This window comes from Augochlora pura, chromosome 3, assembly GCF_028453695.1.
Source record: "Augochlora pura isolate Apur16 chromosome 3, APUR_v2.2.1, whole genome shotgun sequence".
NCBI lineage: Eukaryota > Metazoa > Arthropoda > Insecta > Hymenoptera > Halictidae > Augochlora > Augochlora pura.
Window position 1 is genome coordinate 5089623 of NC_135774.1, and position 22285 is coordinate 5111907.

Sequence of the window (22285 nt, forward strand, 5' to 3'; positions counted from 1 at the left end):
AAAATTTTGGTCTAAATTGTTAACACTTGCTTGTATTAGATACGATTACGGAAATCATTAAACGAAATTATTTATATGACATAATCCTTATGAAGACTTATTTTCATAGTGCCAGTGTTACTGTTCTTTGTTTGAAATGTTCTTTAACATCTTTATCGTTTCCTATTGTATTGTCATTGTGTCTCTAAAATACTGTTTTCGCGTAACATTTTTTTATTTTGGAGGATAAACTTCAAAGGCTTTACTCAACACTTCCATAGTTTGTAGGAAACTGAATGTTAAATCTTTATGTTTCAAAGAAGTCATGAAATGTTCTGCACAGCTTGTGGCATAGGTTAATAGTAAGATCTTACTTCTATAATTGCACACAGACGAAGAGAGGTATGGTTATAGAACTTGTCATGATGATGGATAACACTAGGGGTCACACGTTCCAATCTAAGAAATGCTGCAGCGTTGACAATGTAAGGGAAAAAGTTATTTCACGAACATTTTGATAAAGCGAAACTTTAACCTTTTCTCTCTCTCTCTCTCTCTCTCTCTCTCTCTTTCTCTCTAACCCTTTATAATTAACTCCATACATTGAATTTTTTTTCATTCATTGCGAACTCAACGTTCATTATACATATAATGTGAAAAGCATTTATATAACGTGAGGAGACACTTACATATAGGGTAATAAAATATTCGGAATATTATCATAATACGATTTTAATATTTCTAATGCATTTGTCGATCAAGTGTAATGTATGTAAAAACATATTGCAGGTATTTCTCTACGTTAAAGTTAAGTCTGAGTGTGAAGCGATATAATGATTTTCTTATTTTACAAAACATAATAGAAACGTTAAAACAGTATAAAAATTTGTATTATTTACAAAAGCATTTGCTTAAATGCAACACTTTTTGAACAAATTATTGTTTGATGCGCAATGGAATATGCAGTACTATCATTTCTCTGAGCAGTTTCGCAAATGACATTTTATTGTAAATCTTTATTGTTTCGTTTATATTAACATCTCATACGAAACATCATTCTTACGACGACGAATTTAATCATTGAAATTAGAGAAAAATCGTTCAGGATCAAATCTCGAGAACATGAACAATGCGCGCGCGCGCGAACACGGGAATATTATTCTTTCGCTTAACCTCGCGAACCTTATTCTCCTCGAGGTCTTATTTAAGCAAACAACTGCTTGGTTCTGAATGGATGGAAAACACCATTTCCCTTACTGTCACTATTATTTCCACGAATTACCGAAGATTTCAACCATCCTTTAAGACGCGGAAACCTTTTATTGCTTCTCTGCGGGTGTTTGCAAAAACGGAGCTCTGATAATACGATGTCTTATCTGGTCAAACGTTCCAACAAACGTCTACAGTAGAAGCGAAGCCACAATCCTCTGGGGCAGGATCAATTCTCCGCTATCGATAGTTATCCTTGCAGGATCGTAGACATTTACCTGGAAAAAGTCCACGAGGAAAACGTTCTTCTCCTTAAGTATTTTTTCCTCGTTGGAGCCTCGTCGCATGGGATCCATTTGACGTCGTTGACGACAGTTCAGAGAAGCATAGCGTTTGAAAAGTCTCAGTCGTTTGCAACATCGTTTACGTTTTCTCCAGGGACTCAATGCGCTTCAGTTGTAATCAAACGTTCCCTTTTACAACAACTTCATCATCTAACAACCTCTTACTTAGAATAATTTGAAAAACGATAGCTGCTTACATTGTTAACATATATATAACGAATATATGTTTGTCCTGTAATATTAATATAACAATCTTCGCATTTCTCAGATTTCATAAATAAGTTACTAATGTTCAATACAATAATAATGCTTCAAAAAATCAATAACTCTATTGCGAACTTGAATATCTGATGTCAATATTCGCATAACGATGTGAAGTATCAGCTGTACGTAAGAAATAGTACTTTATACCAAACTTTATACCAAAGTACATTTTTGAGAATAATGTACATACATTATAACTTCCAATAGGATGCATATTTTTACTTCAAAGTTTATGTAAAGGTGTAAAATATTATTTCCTACATGGAAGTTATAGGAAATAGTAGGAAATATTGTAGTAGGACATACTAATACAGCAATTTGCTTTCAAGGAAACAGTTCTCTTTAAACTATATACACTGGTTATTACCCTAAAAATAATTACTGCATTTTGAAAGTAATTCGGTTCAGAAAAGATTATTAATTTTAATCACCCAATATTAACCCTTAAATAATGTTAATATGATGAACAATTACAATCATAAATTGTTACCTAAATTGAGAAATAAGGAAAGGAGTAGGAAAATTTGACGCCCGATCGACTGGTTAATGTCTTGAATGACGTGGATACGTTTTGATTGGTTTACCCTTTGACTGGAAAGGCCAATTCGTAGAGAGTTAAATGCTGACTTGTAGGTATTGGCTAATCATGGCAATTCCCGAGAACTGTAGCCAGAGATGGAAACAGGAGGTGACATGAAAAGGTCGGGGAAAGGTATTGTAGCTGTTCGAAATCAGTTTCAGGCTGTCGTTCAAGCGCAAGGAGCACACGAGCAGACGCGAACATCGAGAGTCCTTAAGCGGCGCGGTTCCGGCGAAGTTTATACGGGCGACCACGGTGAAGCCGCACACGCTCAGCCCACGATGGAACGAGAAGTTTCGTTTGTAAGCAGCACCAAGTGTTCCGAGAAGCATGTCTTCCTTCGAATTGTTCCGAAATCGAAAATGCGTTACGTTCGAACGACTACGGTCGACCGATAACAGCTAATTCCCTCGTTTTTTCCCTTTTCCAGCGACATCGACGATATCCATACAGACATTCTGCACCTAGACATATGGTGAGTACGGTCGTTAGTTGTTCATTTTCAATGGAAATGGACTTCTTTAATCGTTGGGTGGAGAATCGTCTGAAAGTGAAACCGAACGTTTACATCGGTCCCGTTTAAACCTGAATCAATATCAGGCTTACTGAAAGTATTAAATAAACTTGAAAATATTCAGTAATGTTAATGAGCTAACAATTGTTTCGTTGTAATATTTAGTAGACAGTGGTTGAACGTAAACAGAGGTAATTGGAGTTATGCATGTTGGTGAAAATGATCACCGATCGGACAAATCAGGACCGAGATTTAAACCCTGGTCTTTCCGCTTCCCGAGCAACTGATTTAACCAATTAAGCCAGCTCGGCCGACCGACTACTGATTCTCTGCTAGTCCATATATCCTAAACACCTCAGATATACCAACTTCTACACCTATTTCTACGTAATGAGTACGCCATTTCTATATTTCATAGCAATATTAACTTAGGCTTCAACAATAAATAAAATTATTGACGTTTTGGAGGAGTTTTATGTTGTAAACGCAACCGATTGCTCCATTTAGAAATGAGATACTGACATAACGATCCTTTATGAATTTCTAAAAGTATTTATGAAAGTATTTATAAACAAAATAATTCAACTCCACTTTCGAACGGTTGAAGAAGATTCAAAGCTTGTATAGACAACAAGAACATAGGAACATGTATATATAGGAACGAAAACTTATTCTTATCTTTTTCAAACTAAAAACAACAAGAAAATGAAAATTGGATATGGCAAATTCTATATAGTTATATTTCATTAATATAATTGATATGTTTCTATCATTCTCGTTCTATACAAATATCATAGGATATACAATACTGGAAACATTTTTACATCAACGAAATATAAGCATTCTCTCATTTACGTCACTTACGGTAGTACATCTTTAATGCATTACCGATGTCGAAAAATTAATTCAAGTAGATATTTAAGAGAAAAGTGTGCCAGTATATTGGGCAAAATAAATTGGACATATTCGATCAATATTTTCACTGACAAAATTGTACATGCTACGCAGAATGAGCGATGCAATCAATTTTTCTAACACTGTATTTATGATTTTTGAAGCACACAGTTCGGAAATATTTGTTATTATTCCAAATTATTCCAAAGTCTCACACCTGCGAACTCCGATTTTTTGGACGCGTGCTATACATTGCTTCATAGTTTTTCTACCTTGGCATTGTTACGCAAGAAATTTAATTCTGCGCCCACATACGTGCATCTTCCGCTCGGAAGTGTTTCCGTTGTCCTGACAGACATAGTTTTAGGGACCACGACGACGAGTCCTCGGTATTCGACGCTGTTAGCAAGCTGAATGAGGTTCGCGGCGTCAAGGGTCTCGGGCGGTTTTTCAAGCAGATCGCGCAGAGCGCGAGATCCGGAGGGCAGGACGACTTTCTGGGCTGCGTGAATATCCCTCTTCAGGTATGCAATATCTCTGATTATTCCTCGTGAATTGTATTGAAAATATCTAAGTTCTTAGATGCGATATAAAATTTTTAAGAGGCAAAAGTGCCGTTGAGCGAAATTATATTACCGATGTGCCGTTCGATAGGACATCAAAGAAAGATATACATATAAGTATAATTTCAACCCTGTATCTCGATCGGTAAATCATAATCAAAAAATCATTTTTTGACCTATTTTCCCTATTTAATGATGTTTGAAATTTGGAAAAAAATGGAGACACTTCATACACTCATACATCACATACTCTGCAATTCGTTTCAGATTTTTAAATCGCAATCCTGTTTGTAAAATATTTACACAGAATTGACGCAATTTATATTTTTACAGTACCGATATATTTTCGTAATTATCGTTTATTGGATTTTTTAATTTGGTACACTGCAGTTAGATATTATTAAAGCTGATTTTTACGATGTTTTCTCCGCAAAAAAACTTCGCTAATGTTATTATTAAATTATTACGTTTCTTAATCTGTAAGTATATTCGACACTGATAAATCTTGTCCACTTCACACAAATAATTAAAAAATGAAATGAACTTAATTAATGAGTCGAATACTGCATCAACAACATGCATTAGTCATATTTGAGTAGGTTAGAATCATAGTGGTGAAAATGACATTCTCTAAAACTTTAACATCTGTCTTAAAATGTAATTTATACGTGCAAAAATGTTAAAAAGACAATTGTTTTGGTCAGTAAATAATACACACGTTAGTCAATAATAACACTCTACACACTATGATTTTAACTCACTCATTTAATGCTGGGTGATGAGTTTAGTGCCTATAACTCCTTAATTTATAACTTAACCGCCATGCCGGTGCATGTCATGGACGCACTAAGTTAACTCTTTAAAGCTCCAAGTAACTTTGTTGTCAGCTATTGATTTATTGTTCTTTATCTACTTTCGCGTTTAGCTATAATATGACGAAAGAAGCTAGTTCTGTTGTTTTATAGATATTTATTAATTTGTTTTATCAAATCCATTATTCGAAAAGAATATTATACAAAAGAATTTTATTATATTTTATACATTCAAGGTTACTAAGAGTATAATTCAGAGTCAAAAGTTATTGTACTAAATATTTGACACCTGCAAGTTCCGTTATGTACAACTTGTATTGCATTTAAATTGCCGTACGCCGAGTACAAATCATGATCCAGTTCAACAGTCGAAGTGCCATTACTGTCTGGAGATTTAACAATAAGTTTTAACGCTGAAATTGAACAACCGTCTAACAAATGACCTACTACATCATTCTTTTGACAAGGCTAGAAAAAAGTTAAATCAGAGCCTTGTCGTAACTGTTGTAACCCAATTGGCATTGACCCAAAAAATTTGACATTGTCTGGCTTAAGACACGTAGGATGTCACACAAAAGATTCCTTGTTCGAGAATATTGATTCGAAAATCAATGTCAACTAGCCCAGCTTATGGTCGTTAATTGCCGTTGAGTACAGCAAAAATAGTCTGTTTTTGTTTCCTAACTGAATTTTCATTTCCGCTTGACTGAACTGATTTCTACTGAATAAATATTGTATAATCCTCTGCACTCAAATGTCCTTATTCAGGAGATATACTAAGACTGTTGTTAATTATGGTACCTTTAAAATTACATTTTTTTATGGCACAAAATTTCTACGAATTCAATCTTGTGATAAATTCAATTTAAATACAGTAATCATTTCTACTGTTATGTCTTTTTATATTTTATTTGAAGCGTTACTTAGTACTTCACGAACAAGTTCTAGTTGTTCGTAAATGATTTGTAAAAATTCTCTAAGTACTAAAGATTAATATGTTACAATCTGACGTAAAAATGTAACAATCAATTATTTTCTGAAAGAAATTGACACATAACATTAAAAAAAATAACAAAAAGAAATACATAGATCTATCTATGGTTACTATAAAATCTTGAATATAAATATAAAGTCGTTCGTTCAAAATAGAATCAAAAAGAATTTATATCGATGAATACAAGAGAACGAGAACCTCGTACATTGGTAGATGTATCGATGACGATCTAGCAAAATCGACGAATTACAATTACAAGAAAATAATGAGTATTGAAATTAAATGAATTAATGTCGTAATAGAAGTATTATATTATAATATCAAAACGACGTTCTGCGAAAAGTTCATGATCTGTTATCAGGACATTCCAAGCACCGGGCTCGATCGATGGTACAAACTGGAAGCTAGAACACAACGCAGCACTATTCAGGGTAGAATTAGATTAAAGCTGTGGCTATCAACGAGGGAGGACAGGGGTACCTCTGAAGAAGACAATTGGGGGGAATTGAGGCAGCAGGAAAGACTCTACACCATTTTCCTCAACCACGAAATGAACAAACAAGGGGTATGTCTGCATAACATGAAACGCTCACAATTCTAAATTCAATTTCAGATGTATTCCACAGGTGAACAGGATTTTTCATGAAAGATTTAACTTCTTTTTCAGAAAACCTTTAAAATACTTGAAATAAATATCTCAATAATAAATAAATATATTTGTATTTGTCTGTAGTTAATGTACAGAGTGATGCGAATAATTATGAACTCAAAGGAACTTCTACATTTTCAGTTATATTTAAACAAAAATTTCACAAAATAACATATTTGTATATCTCATATTTTCTGTTATTTCTAACATAGAAATATACAAATATAGGATATTTAAGGCTTTTTGTTTAAATATCAGTAAAAATATAAAAATTCCTTTGAGTTATAATTCATAGTTAAAAATCAACAATAACTTAGCCAATGAAAGTGAAACTAAAATGTTAAAATGTGTCACATTAGATGATATTTCACTTCTTTTGCATTCACATTATAATGCAAATAAATATTGAGAACTAGTAAAAAATGAATGTCACCCATATGTGACCGACACTCTATGTATTTAAAATGTCAATAGAACATTGATTATTAAATCTTTATTAAGAATATTTTAACCCTGAAAATGACCTTGAAAATTTATAGAAACAAATTGTTACGGAGTTATTTAACTTTAAAAGCTAACAGAGTTAACCTCTTGCACTGCGTCTTCTTTCACATCTACATTGATTATAACTTATTTGTTTTTAACCACTTCGGTACGGCGCGCATCGGCCACGAAATTGTGCCCACAGCCGGCACTCACCATTCGCATGCTACTTCGTGCATCGACAGTGAATCCGTTTTGCTCTTTTACAGATCTTTGACGAGAAAAGCTTATTTATGTGTATTTCTGGACGTAAACACTGCAATTGTAGAGATAAGGCAAAAGTTCTTGGCAGTCGACTATAGTCGACTATAGTCGATGCTCGGCCGTGTGCATTCATATCACGGCCGTCGACTATAGTCGACACTCGGCTGTGCGTGTTCATCTGTGGCCGTCAACTATAGTCGACGCTCGTACCGAAGTGGTTAATATTTTCCCTAACATAACGAGATAGTTTTATTTCTACATTTTAATAATACAAGAACCTGTTCTGGTTTAAAATAAATGAATAACATTCGTATTTAACGATAGAAATTTTAACTCTATTTTTATGTTTTTATTATTGTTCGAAATTACAAGACGATACAGTTGTACAATGTTGTGCAACTTTATATTTAACTGAACCTTGTCAAAACAATTTGAAATACAGTAAATATACAAATCGAGTAGTAGCTTAAATAAAAATAGATTATCTTAAAGATATCTTACAACTTTTTAATCATTTTAAAGTAGTACTATCATTAACAAAGACCAATTAAACAAAAACCAATGTAAAACAAAGTTAAACATCACTGGATTAGGATGTTAAAATATAAACAATGACCACTTCAATGCCTTTTTCCCATTACTTCTATGTTTATCTTCATCAATTTAGGAAGACTTCACGGGAGAATTGCCACAAACGGCACTAACAATTCTTCACCAACACGCCGTCCAAGGTGATGTCACGGAGTTGCAGCAAGCAATAGTTAGATGGATAGCAACCTCGCGACAGCCAAACTGCGATCCGCGGATCCTTCACCGGCTTCTTCAGGTTCCTACGAATCTTTTAGCATTTAATTGCATATTAATCCTCCCATGGTATTCATAAAAGCGTACACTACTGGTGTTCATGTCATACAAACTTAAATAATACGTGCATTAAATTGAGCTATAATATAATGTTCTTAAGTTTATCATATGAAAGGATACAGCAGTTAATACGAAGATACAAAAGAAAGTAAAAATTGATTTGCACAGTTCCATTTTAAATGCAGTAAAGTGATAATTAAAAAAATTACGTAAGCCTAGCACAAGGCCTGTATGTCCAATACTTTATTCTGTAAAATTATAATTCACAAAATATAGTTATTTCAAATTTAATCAATTGAATTTGTTTTATGAAAATTAAACATACTCGTATATTCATTAATGTCGAACATTGAAGCAGTTTAACACGTTTGGTATATCGGTGTGTCACTCTCTCGAAATTGCATATTATACATCACACTAGCGTAGCTTATATAGCATGTGCCAGAAATGTCTAACAATTCGTAAATGGGAGATAGCTAAAATCATTTTAAGCAACATTTTCCTTTACAAAAATTTTCTCCGAGGCATCGTGAAGAAGTTATTGACAAACAACATTAACCAATGAGAGTCGAGTACCGGTGACGCGAAGCGGCTGAGCCGATTTGCTAAACTGAACTCCGCTAATCCGCTAGTTAATGATGCTACGGAAAAAATTTTTGTAAAGAAAAAATCGCTTCAAATGACCTCAGGTATTCCCCATTTCCGGATTGTTAGACATTTCTGGGAACCCTGTGCACATCATTCACTCTGACGTCGCGTCAATTATTTCAATTTCTCTTCATGAAAATCTGAAACTGTATCTATAGTTACATTCGGTTTAAGGTCTTGGTTATAGACACGACACGCCATGAGAGGGTTAACAATACCTTACGAACTTGTCTTTAACATACATGAACTGGGATTGGCTTGTAGGAGTTGGATAAAGTTTGGCACACAGATACACTATCTCGAGATGTGGCACAATGCCTTGCTGATTCCTTCAATGACTTCCTAGATGTCTCCTTAAAGAAAATTCGACAGCATCGTATACTTTACCCGCCGTTACATCGACCATCGATCTCTAAACTGGATTATCTTCTTAGGTGAATATCTCATAAACAGAAAGTCCCTAGCAGTTACCAATAGTGAGAGTAATCTTCAATGAAAATATAAGCGAGATTTCGTGAATTCATGAAAAACAATTAATATAAATTTATATAATTGCAGCAATTAAAAGTTTTCATTCTTTTAGTTCGATAAATCTCTGACTACATAGATCAAGTTTCTTGTAATTTCTGTAACTCTGAAATATGCATATTATATGTGATGGACTCACTTATTAAACATATATGGTATATTAGATTTTTATCATTTTTATTTAAGCAAGTACGTCATTTATCATTTTATAATACATACATATATGTGATGAGCACTCTTATTAGATACGTACTCAAATAGATTTGAAGTAAAATTACGATTCCCTTTATATATTTATGTATAGATAGATATTCTTTCTAAGAATATTTTTCTGCGCCCAAATCATACATACATTTTTAATGTTCAATTCAGAGGCTAATATGAAGAGACTAAAATGCTAGAGACTAAAATAATGATAAAAAGTAAAGTTATGTAAATGCATACGATACAAATTTTTAAATCAACGGTTATATAAAAACGATTGTTTTTCATCTCGACTCTACAATTATAATTCATGTGTTCAAATGACGTTAAAGATGAATGAAATTTCAATATAAATGAATATATTGCCACATGTTTATAATTTTTTCTTACAGATGTTTAGGACTGCTATCAAATATGTCAGCTTTTCGATCGTGTTGTCCCTTCAACAAAGAAATTCGTGGAGAAATTATAACTGCCTTAAGAAAAGGAACTCTCGATTGGTTGGTGATAGATTTAAATAAATTAATCTTTTGTTGTTACATTATGTGTTTATTCACATTTAACGAAAACTATTATTGTGAGACTTTTACGATTAACTGCTACATTATCACCTTAACTATAACTTCAACATGTCTTGGTTATTCACGTTGATGATCTCCTAGGTATGAAAGTACGAGACTACAAACAATGTGTTATGACAAGGAGCCTGATCAGGATGCAGACAAAGTCTTACAAGACTTTACAAACTTAGTAACTGCATTACTGGTAGACTTAGAACAGGGGTTGTCTTACTATAACAGCCTCTTTGAAAGGTGAGTAATTTAAAGCCAATTAGTGGCTCTCCTTTCTTTACTTTAGTAACCTAAAACTGTAATATACTCCTCATATAGTCAAACTACGCATATACATTGGTATTACATCACCTAATTTTAGCCTCTTTTTCTTGAATATTCCAAAGTTTTTCTGAATTTATTTCGGAATATGTACCGAATAAAACTTGTAGTATAATTGCTCTCCCTTACAGAAAATATTTGATCAAAATTATAAATATGGTCGTTGGAAAATTATTTAAGCATTCATTAAAAACGAAAAGTAATATTGTATACTTACCGTATACATATATGTATACTAGACGAGTTTGATAGAAAAGTTAACAATATTTTTTAAAATAAATAATATTTAAATAAATAAAGAGGATAATAAAAAAGGTCAAATAAATTGTCAGAATACTTGGGAATGATTTATGTATGTCGCACTAAACAAACAATTATTTTCTACCGAGATTCTCTTTATATGCACACAACGAATTAAATATATCATCAATTATAGTGATGACCGCTAAATTCGTTTGATCGAATACTTTTTGTCAGGGCTGTAGAAAATAAAAGAAAATATTAATACGCAAATACAATAAAGAATAATATTTTAACAATTCTGGTAAAGTTTATTATTAATTAAAACATTTGCATTAATATGTACACATGGTGTACCGCATTTCATCGCGCATTATTCAATAATGTATTCTACAGGAAAAAAATAAATTCTACAAAATGATAAAGTATAAAAAATTAAAAATATAAAGTATGATTTAAACGATGTAAAATATAGCTATAGTCCTTACGCGATATATTTATGTTTAGACCCCCCCCCTCTATCAGCTGTGCCATTGTAGCAACTATTTGGGTCGCTCTTAATCTCCGTCGATCTTCGTCATCGTTTTCCGTCAATAGTACCGATAGCAGTAGCATTGGGGCAGCTAGTAAGAGGAGGAATGTAGACATAAAGACATTTTTGTCGTATGAGGACTGTATATCTCCATTTCAAAGTGACGCTCGCCTTTGTTGACGAGTTATTGAATTCATTATTGATTTCTGTTGGTTAGCCTTATCATATGTTTTACTTTTCTTACTTTTGTTATAACTTTCCAACAGAGCATTTATGGACTTTCTGTTATTTTTATTTGTGGAATACGCTCCTAAAGTATGTATGGAAAAATGCGAGATATATATGCAAAAATAGAAATTTGTATATTTTGAATTAATCTTCTATTATATATATAATTGAAATTAAAGGGAGAAATTAATTTCAATAAATAATAAATATATATTAATTTCTTTCTTTAATTTCAATTTCATTGAGTACAGAGGACGTGATTCCAAAAAATATGTAATTATAAAAAATCGTCCGACAAGCAATGTTTCACATTGTTGAACGAGTTTTTCTACAGATTAATTACGTTTGTTAATAATAACAGTATCAATGATAGATCACAAAGAACACATGAAATATTATGTTTCAGCACGAACGGCGTGCCATATTTTGCAGCGGTGTATAAACAATTGGACAAGCTGGTAAGCAATTGAATGCGAAATGTGATCCGACAATTGAAAAAGTAAACGAGAGATATAAGATACTCACTTTCTAGTCCGCGATGATGCAGAATCAAAGCACACAACCATATAACACATGACTATATTTTATTCACTGTTTCGTAAAGCTGGATGTGCTATGTTTGGCTTATATGCTTTATTTAAGACGTCGATCGTGTTATTTATTTATTTCAATTAAAAACTTTTACCAACTCGTTGAAAAGAGTATTTTTTCCAATTTCTGACTATTCGTTGGTTCTTCTAAACGCTGCATCTTTCAAAGTTGTTGTAAAAGTAATGCAATAATCATTCTATCAATGTATTTATGTTTTTACAATTCATTTTCTCGTCATCTGTGAATTCGGTCGACGTCCTTGCATCGAAATAACTGCAAAAACATATTACTCTTTATATATAGGGTGTTCCGTGTACAAATACTCTACGATATTATCGATAATATCTCTACGATATTATTGATATTATCAATATTTATCACCAGGATAACGAAATTATGGTTGATACGTCCAGTTGAATGTTATGGAGACCAATTGATTTCAAAGCAACATGTATGATTAACATTATCATTTTATATTATAATATAATTCTATTTATAGAAAAATGGGACCGTATACATAGAATGTGTAATAGAATTTTAGAATATTATCTCATCAATACTTATGGGACTAATAAGAAAAATTAGTTTTCTGCATTTTCATATAGATTTAGAACTCATTATAACTATTTCGTGTTCATCGGAATATTATTTATAAGAATTAAGTTGTGAGAATCAAATTAAATAATAAAAAATTAAAATACGTAGATGAAATAAACGTTTCTCCAGCTTGTAGGTTGCCAAACAGTGGATTTAAAATTGAGTCTGGAAAAATTGTTTATTTTTTAACAATAATGGTACCGGAAAATATAAAAGCAACGCAAATGCGACAATGGAAACATTTACTACATTACTCATGAAGTTTCAAATTACATACAATTTTCATAATGATGAGATGACGAAGTCAATAACCCATGAATATCTGCAACAAGTACTTATTTTATAAGAACTTGTAGTACTAATAATATGACAAGTATATTGCTCAAAATATTTAGGGAATATTCTGTAAAAATTATAGTAACAAGCTATAAATTCATTAGTGCAATAAAAGTAAAATATTCTTCAAGTGTCTTAAATAATATAAAAATAGAAATATACATTAGAATTGATCAGATCACTCTCAACCTTGTTATTTCCCTAACCCGGCTAAACTATTTACATGTTTTGTTTTCCTTTAAGACATTTCATTAATTAAAAAAACTCTTGAAAAATTGTCGTTATTAGACATATTTCTCTTAGCACAACATCCCTGAAAAACACACAACAAAATTGAACCAATATTCAGATCATGGGAGTAAGTGTTTCCGGTACGTAGTGCATATGGTCCCAGTATATTAACATTTATTATTCATTAATCAATATAGCATTTTCAAAAGAAACGATTGCACGCCGGTGTACATTGTTGCTATAAATCCGGGTCTACCGCACAGCGGAGTGAGACGCGTCACATGACCTACCACCGCTCTTTCAATTTGAAATCCGCCTTAAACGCCTGTGAAACGCGGTTGCATGTAACTCGAGAGTTTCAGCGGTCATTATTATTTATATCAACTTCGCGAAATTGATAAAGTTTCAGGAGGATATCAAGGAAAGTTAGATTGTTACATTACTAGGGACACCCTATAAATAAACAAATCGCAGTGACCTGAAGGCCAGGTTGAACGGAAACCGACGAAATGCGATATGTCCGTCAGGTCATCGCGATCTTACTGTACACAAGATGTTTGTCCATAGCTGGCGGAACACGTGGCGACACACATGGAGAACACTTCCGAGGTACTTTTTCATCGCCACCACGAAATGTTAAATCCCCTCTTTTTTCTCTGTCTTCTCTCTTCTTCGAACTCCTTCTGTATGTGATAACTCGACCGTCGCATCGCGACGCCTCGAATTTATTTGCGCACGTTTCTCTTCGACAGATTGATGAAAGTTTACAAAGTTTACAGATGTATGAACATTACAAAAATATCAATCGTATTTTCTGGTCCACTGGTCCGTCGAACGCAAATAAGATGGAGGGTCACTGATTAGACGGTGGTCTTCCGAAAATATTTTAGACCAACGGTTTCTTGTAAATATTGGGTTCCCCACAAATTCAGAGTTATCGAGAGTGCAGAGTATTCTGAAATTGTAGAGTTTTAGAAGGCCTACTTTGGGACATAAACTAAATCTGATCTCAACATACACGGTTACTGACGCTGTGCAGTATGTAGCTTGGTGCTTGAGTTCCAACAGCTTCCAATACTTCGTCAGAGTTTTGTTGTATTGAGCGAAAAAGTACCGATCTGTTGTAGATAGCTAATTTGTTGTGGATAGCAAATAGATGTCACCTTATTTTCTTGTTAATACGACGAAGCAAATGTACACTCTCAATCTTTTGAAACATATTTCTATAAATAGATTAGTTCAGATGCTTTAATAAATTATAGTTACACCCATTTAAAATTCTATTTTCTTTCATTTTTATTTTAACTAAATCTTTAAAATAGCCTTATTTCTCATTACTAAATCATATGTTCCGTAATTACAAATAAAAAACTTTTTTTTTATTAATTTGCACAGGCGGTACATCTGTATTAATTTCGCACTCAAATCGCGTGTTTATACATATGAAACAGAAACCACATTCTTCAGAGTCTTACGAAAGAAAGATTCGAAGAATAACTGTTTTTCTACTTCGTTCGTATTTGTCTGCCAATGCGGACATGCGGTAGCAGCATACCCCATTTTTCTTGAATCTTTTCCGAGACACTGAGAACGTTATAGTCCATGATAATGCATGATGACATAGGTTTCCATTGTCAGCCTTTTAGTTTCAGCTGGTGCACAATTCTTGTAGCTTCCGACGTATGTATATCGATGACACATCACACGTTGTACGTGCAACTTCCACATAATTTAGCAATACTGCGCCGAAAACACATTGAATTTATACATTATACATATACTGTACGTATATGCGCTGGGCTGTTCTGCATGTGCACTAATTGTTCCTAATATGCCCTCCGAAACATGTTAAACTACCTAGAGGATACAGAATATACTAAAGTTTATCTGTAACCACTCGAATAGAGAAATTGCATCCACGCCTGTAGTTACCCGATTTGTCGTGAAATACTTCCCTACAAATCTTAGCGCAATGGTAAGAATCTTATGGTAAAATGGGAAAAGCTTATAGAAAACTGACCTATGTAGAAGTAAAAGTAGAATTGATTTTATTCTTTATTCGATTCTAGTACAATTTGAGAAATTTTCAAACTTTTTTAAACAATATTTATATATCTTTACACACTGATTGTCAAAACTACAGCAATTATTCGTCGAAAAAGTAAAAAAGTAAAATAAAACATGTTCCTATGTCGTTCATACAATAACTGTGATGTTATAATTATTATAAAAAAGACTGTATACATATACCTAGTGTCTGGGTGAGGCAATAACTCAGGACGTTGCTTACTTTTTATGACACATTGTAGGTACACACTTTTCAAAGAGGTCGCAGCAGTTAAATGATTAAATTTAAGATCTTAAATTCAAGATTCCCACTTAAAAATTTGGAATTAAAAGTTTTTAATTTTGCATTTTTAATTAAAAATATTTAGTTTACAATTTTTGATTTCGATGATCACGGTGCATAAAGATTCGTGAAGATTTGTAATTTGAACTTACATTGCAAATAAACCTACTGTTGACAAAAACATATTATGCAATTAATTATGAAATATATCGTCAGAAGTGGCCGACAGACGAAAATATAATACTTTCTGGCGAGCCTATAATATTCAACTAGAAGTCTTTGAATGTCCTAGTAACTGAATACCGTTCATCTTTACGTAAAACTTCCACTCGACTTCTGGATCATTCTTCCCTTAGCCAGTACCCTAACACTTTTGCGCAAGTTTCCGCGCCGATCCGGAACTTCGAAGCAATTACAAAGTTCGTGACCCGTCCTGAGGAGATTTCGTTATTTTACCCGCATCTTCCCGCAATTTTTCCCGCCGCGATAACAAAGAACTCTTATGTTTCCGTGGACGCGTGATATCGGCGCGGGAAAGCATGAGCCTCTGGCCAAATATTCCTCCGTAAACGAGTTACTACGGCACAAGTGGAGTTTCAAAAGTTACCAAGCATCCAGTGCGCTGCTTGTTTCACCGGTGCCCTTTAATTACACCGAGTTATGCACGTGTCTGCCGTTAAACATCGAGACCATAACTAAAAATGTTGGAGTACATCGTAAACCGTTGCAAAAGTGAAAAATATTGTTACAAAACTTGCTTGGTACAGAGATATTACGGTTTGCCAGGAGTACAAGTAGTATGAACAATTCAAATTATTATCTCTGTTGAAAATTTTAAGAAGCATTTTAAATCAAAATGACTCGTAACAACTGTGTGGACGTCACGGTATGAAAGGGAGACGTAAACCGACTTTTTAACGCCATTTTAAAGGTTTACTCCTGATATGCGATACTTGCTACAGTAATACTATCGTATAATATCGCACTTATACAAATCTAATTTCAAAAAATAATGAAGCATTAGCACTCCTCGCAGAAAACCGTGGAAGTAAATTTTGTAACGCCAAAGAAATTTTTTGGTGGAGTAACTGTAATCAGTTCTTCTTATACTGTGGTGATCAAACATGGAGAATTGTCTTGAAATCAATTTAGAGAAATTATTTAGCTTGTATTAATCATCTTATTTTGAAGGATCGACACACTTTACATCCCAAAATATCTCCTTCGTACCAAACAATTTTTGCACTGACTATGTTCATTCTTATACGCGAAAACTGCAGCATTTTTTATTAAATGAAACGCACTGTTTATATAAGATGGATTACGGTTTTTAATGAATTTCCAGTCAGTTAGAAGTACATTTACGACTATTTCTATATTTCTCCTGCAAACAATATTGAAAACTCAGAAAATCATTATAGAAATGAATTTTTCACGTCAAAGCTTATCTAGAAACGCAATGTTTGAATAACAAAAATGATTTAAATATAAAACTTTATATCGTGAAACAGACATGGAACAGTTAGCAGTCTGATCAAATAATATTGAATGTTACAGACCAAAAATGTTCAAACTGAAGGGAGATGAAACAAATTTTTATAAAACATTCATAATTTGCGATTTGATGATATTAAATGTTTCTTTTTTAGATATAATACATGTTCTGCATTTAATCTGTATCAATGAAGAAAAAGTAACAGATTTTAATATATTAACTAAAACTTATTATTAAAACATGACACAATGATGAAAATTAATTTGGCTTCATAGATACGTCATTCTAATCTGTTTGAAATTTTCTCATTACATCTTGTGGAAGATTGATACACGTTTCCTGGGAACGTATGATAGTACTTCAGAATAAGTTAGTAACAGCTGCACGTTAAATTAAAGAGAAAAGGATTATGACAAAAGCACGTTGTACCTCGAATTACTAAGTCCTGAACTGGAAATAATTATTCTAAGAGAATTATCACAGAAACGTTTAATTTCTTCTAAAATATTTTTAAGGCTATACAATTGGAGTTTCAATGTTTATCGTTAGACTTAACTAATGCAATATCACATGATGCAAACGTACTCATGAATTTAGAACAATTGTATGGTAGTAATTAATTGTTTGCTAAAAATTTCAGTGATAAACAATTAGAATTAACTGAAAGAACAAGAAATATAGGAATTCAAATATTGACTACATAAGAATAATGAATGTATCGAAGAATGCACTGGATTTTGGTAAAATATCCAAAGTTCACTTACTTTCTCTCACTTTCATGTTTGCTACAGTCCTTTATTAGAATGTTACAATGTTCGAAAAATTTTGTTTTACACACTTTTTGTTCGAGTCGAAGATTACTCAGTACTTTTAGCAATTACAAGAACCTAGACACTTAAAATTCCTGCAGTATCAAATCTTTCGAGAAATCAAGTTTTCATGCAAGTAATTTGTAAAGCGTTCGTAGAAACACTTGGTAATTAATAATGGTTGCTTAATTAAATAAATATGTGATTGCTAGATGGAAAACGAACTTGGAGCAAGGGTCACTACAGCCTGTCTTCAGCTACATGGTCAGAATGCAGACGAGGAGTATGTTTTGCCACCAGGCGCTGAGATAGGGACTCCGATGTTTGAACTGTACCTTGCTTTACAGGATTTCGTCATGTAAATATCAATTTAAATTTTTGAATTTATCTTTTCTCTTTCATATCACTGAAACATTCAATATAGTCGTGGTGAATGATTTAAAACAATGAATTTTATTCCGCCTTCTTGATCTGAAACACAAGGCTGCGAAATTTAAGTAAATCATAGTTGTTCTTAAGTGTGCGATCTCCTGATTTCTATGAACAGGGGACATTAGAATCTGTCTAGTAAGAAACACTTTATAAATTCGTTTATTATTTTACAAATATTCATGTATAGTGTGCTTTTAGTTGATCTAAGGTATTTTAAGTTTATTAGTAGAGTATAAAATTATGAAACAAAAAGGGAACAAGTCAGAAGACCACGTAACCAAAAAGGGAGACTTGCTGAACTAACAATTATCGTTAACAGATAGAACACTGTTTAAAAATAAGCGTGGTACACATTTTTTAAGTCTGATCTTTATCCTCATCAACTAAAAAATAGTGGTATAGAAAGTGGTCGTCGACAATGTAAGAAACCAACACTCTCCAAAAATATAAAAATTATTGCAATACGTGAAACATCGTTTTCTAGAGGTTGCAACCACAGTTCATTTTACCAATTTCTTTCTTTCCCTTCCTCTTAATATTTTGTCCGCTATTGTATAAGGAATTCATTGTGGCAATATTATACATTCATAAAACATTTAATTGCCATAAGATTAATTGAAATTATTTTAACGTTTACACAGATAATTCGTTGAAACGTAAATTGATGTGAAGGACATATTCTTCGAATACAGATGTTAATCTTCCGTGTCTTATACACAAATGCTTTGTAGTTAGATCACATCTTGAGAATAGTACAATAACTTCGCTAACACATGTGTGGGAGAGGTATTAATGCCATTTGATTTTTAAAACTTCTGTTATATATTTGTAAGAATCCTCCTTTGAAATTCTAACAATCATTATGTAGTTGTTATAAAAAAATCTTACTGTTAGTTTCGGATTTTTTCAAACTTCTCCAATTTTCCACAGCTAAACGTATGAGTAAATCTCGATCTCTAACTCGCACAAAATGTGTTAACACAAACAAAATTCCAAACTTTTGTGATATTAAATAACAAATTTCATAGTTGCCAAATGCCATCTAAATATTATTTGCCTACATTGAAAGAAATTAAAACATATCAAAAACATTTAGTTCGTTTGGGACAAGATTCTATAACATATTATGTTTTAACATATTTCTGTGCCATTAGATGTACATGTATTTACTTTTACTTTTATACTGCAGCCATAAATTAGCATTAAGTGTTATTAAGACGACACCAAAATTTCTAGAATGAAGGAGAATCTGCCACAGTCGGACCACAAAACTTTAGCCATTTGCAAGTTTTACGAATTGTTCAGACCAGCTGTCGACAAATGGTTGGATCTAGCTAAACTGAAAGCGATTCAACGTGTACGGAAGTCGGCTGAACTCGATCGAATCTGTACTGGCGAATACATAGTAAAACATTGCACATCGGCGATAGATGTTACAGCATGCTTCTATCAGGTACATATAAAAATTTAAACAGCTTTCTCTGATGTCACAATTTTTAATACTACGTCAAATATTTACAGATTAAAGAATTTTGGAAAAAGTTGGCTTGGCCCGACCTTCCGGGATCGTATAATTTGGTACTGAAAGTTATTGACGTGAGTAGTATGTAATGTATTGAGTAGTATATTCATTGTAATTGATTTATTTTATAACTAAAATTGTCCTAAACTATCAGCTCCTACTACTGAATTAGTTTTTTTAGATTATTTTCAATAAAGAAAGCTTTAGATCCTTTAAACAAGATTCGATAAAATAACACTGTCTTAAGAAAGTTATCGCAATGTGGAGTTTGTATTAGTAATACAAAGTAAAGTAGTACACTAGTATTATGAATAATACATTGTTATAAAGTAATATAATTTAAAATTTTTACGTCTTACAATGCTTCATGTTTTCCTTAATGTGACGCGTTTTTTGTTATTTTTTAATCAAGATTAATATGAATAGTATGTGCATACATGGACTATAACTTTTTTATGAGAGCTGCACATTCATGAGTTAATGTAAATAATTAACAAATTTTCATTTCTGTTTTTTTTTAATTTGTTATATTTAATTAATAGTAAACTGTGTATGCAGGGTTAATCACGTAACTTGCTGAAAATTGTATACAGTGTATCTGCTTTTCTATTCAACAATTTTTCATGTAACGCATAATTTAGAAGTTACTCAGGATGTACAAGTTGACTCACCCTGTATACTGCTGCATTCTACTGTATATTACGATAAGAATTAATTTCGAAATCTAGTCATTGGGATTCCTCTCTAATTAATGCGACAGACAACATATTAGTAGGTACACCTTTCGATTATGAATCCCATTCACTATAATTTCTTTCACGTCAATTAACACTAATTCACCCTTAGCAAAAGAACTACCAAACCAGTCAGAGTAACTTGCTTCTGATTTTTCCTTTTGGAATTCTTGATGCTATAAAAATGATTTAAATCAACTTTTTTATTCAAGCATATATAATAACATAATACGTACTAAGTTTCTTTTGTCTCAATTTGCTTTGAGTTTTAGACTTTAATAACAGAAGCACCTTATTACAGTTTAAAGGTATTGAATAATTTTCAAAAATAGATTATGTATGACTTTTTTGTCACGAGTCTAACTCGTTATAATGATAGGGGTTAACGATTAAATAGTGAACTAATTTGATGTACACGGAACTAATGTTACTTTTCTGTACAACAGGCGATATGCACTTCTGCAGCATACTACGCGGAGATCACTCATCAGAAACTCGCTGAGAGTGGTTATTATGAGGAGCAAACCCCATACAGGACCACAGACGAGGTAATCGCCCAGGTAGAGACTGCTTTGCATTTGTATGACACAATACTGCTTCGCAAATTAGCTATAGGAATATCCAGAATACTTTACCGCGGGAATGGACGACTTTTCGTTTTGATTATGCTTAAACATTGCATTGTGCCTGACGAAATAAAGTATCGTAGATGCAACTGTCTATGGGAATGATGCAAGTGAATGATTTGCAGCATAAATCAGCTTACAAACGCAAATAACAACAGGCAAGGCATTCGATTATAGTGATACACACAAAACTATTCGAATTACTTTTCTTTGGCTGCATTTTCTATATATAACTTCATGACAAAGGTATACAGTACTGAGTGTTAGTTTTAAATGTTAAATATTAAATACATTCAATATTATTATCTCGTTGAGTCACTAAAATACCGGTGTTCAAATAATCTACTGTAGTCTGAATAATATAAAAACAAGAACGGAAGTACCTACGTAAACTTGAAATGACCTAAGTGCTGAATGGTAATCAATTTTTCGGTATTCAATTTTGTAAACGAAATTTTATTTACTACACTATCCAGCAATATCAAACTTTCTTTTGTGTTTCGATAGCTAATAGGAGAGTCTTAAATGTTATTATATGCCGAACAGTTTTTGTGAAATTTAGTTTTCAGAGTAGAATCAAGTTTTCCTGCTTTAAAACCACGCCATACCATTATCTTCACAATTACAATGATTAAATAAATAAATAAATAAAACCGAATAAAATTCATACTTAACGGATCGTTACTAGATTGATTTTTACCTAAATAATTTTCTATTCTTCTCAATACAACGACACAATTTTGTTACAACATATAAACATTTGAACGGGTTTGAACAATATTCAAAGAGTGCACGATGTTTTTAGCACAATTTTCTGAGACATATTTCTGTTAAAAATTAAATTTTTAAGCCTACACAAATCTCCTAATGATTATC

The 22285-nt window shown here is 32.6% G+C and overlaps 1 protein-coding gene across 7 annotated transcripts in view; it reads left to right on the top strand.

Annotated features, from left to right (window-relative positions):
- The window catches only part of Unc-13-4a (BAI1 associated protein 3), a 196107-nt gene that overhangs the window by 166511 nt on the left and 7311 nt on the right, over positions 1-22285 (top strand). Inside the window, exons 8-21 of one of the 7 annotated variants that reach the window (XM_078197378.1) lie at positions 2532-2678; positions 2807-2851; positions 4146-4308; positions 6497-6718; positions 8217-8375; positions 9326-9495; positions 10186-10293; positions 10456-10605; positions 12093-12144; positions 14009-14050; positions 18308-18453; positions 19764-19980; positions 20049-20123; positions 21230-21343. In XM_078197378.1, the coding sequence (XP_078053504.1) occupies positions 2532-2678; positions 2807-2851; positions 4146-4308; positions 6497-6718; positions 8217-8375; positions 9326-9495; positions 10186-10293; positions 10456-10605; positions 12093-12144; positions 14009-14050; positions 18308-18453; positions 19764-19980; positions 20049-20123; positions 21230-21343 (1810 nt within the window). The remainder of the gene's footprint in view (positions 1-2531; positions 2679-2806; positions 2852-4145; positions 4309-6496; positions 6719-8216; positions 8376-9325; positions 9496-10185; positions 10294-10455; positions 10606-12092; positions 12145-14008; positions 14051-18307; positions 18454-19763; positions 19981-20048; positions 20124-21229; positions 21344-22285) is intronic. The other 6 variants (XM_078197380.1, XM_078197381.1, XM_078197379.1 and 3 more) reach the window with 6 other exon arrangements.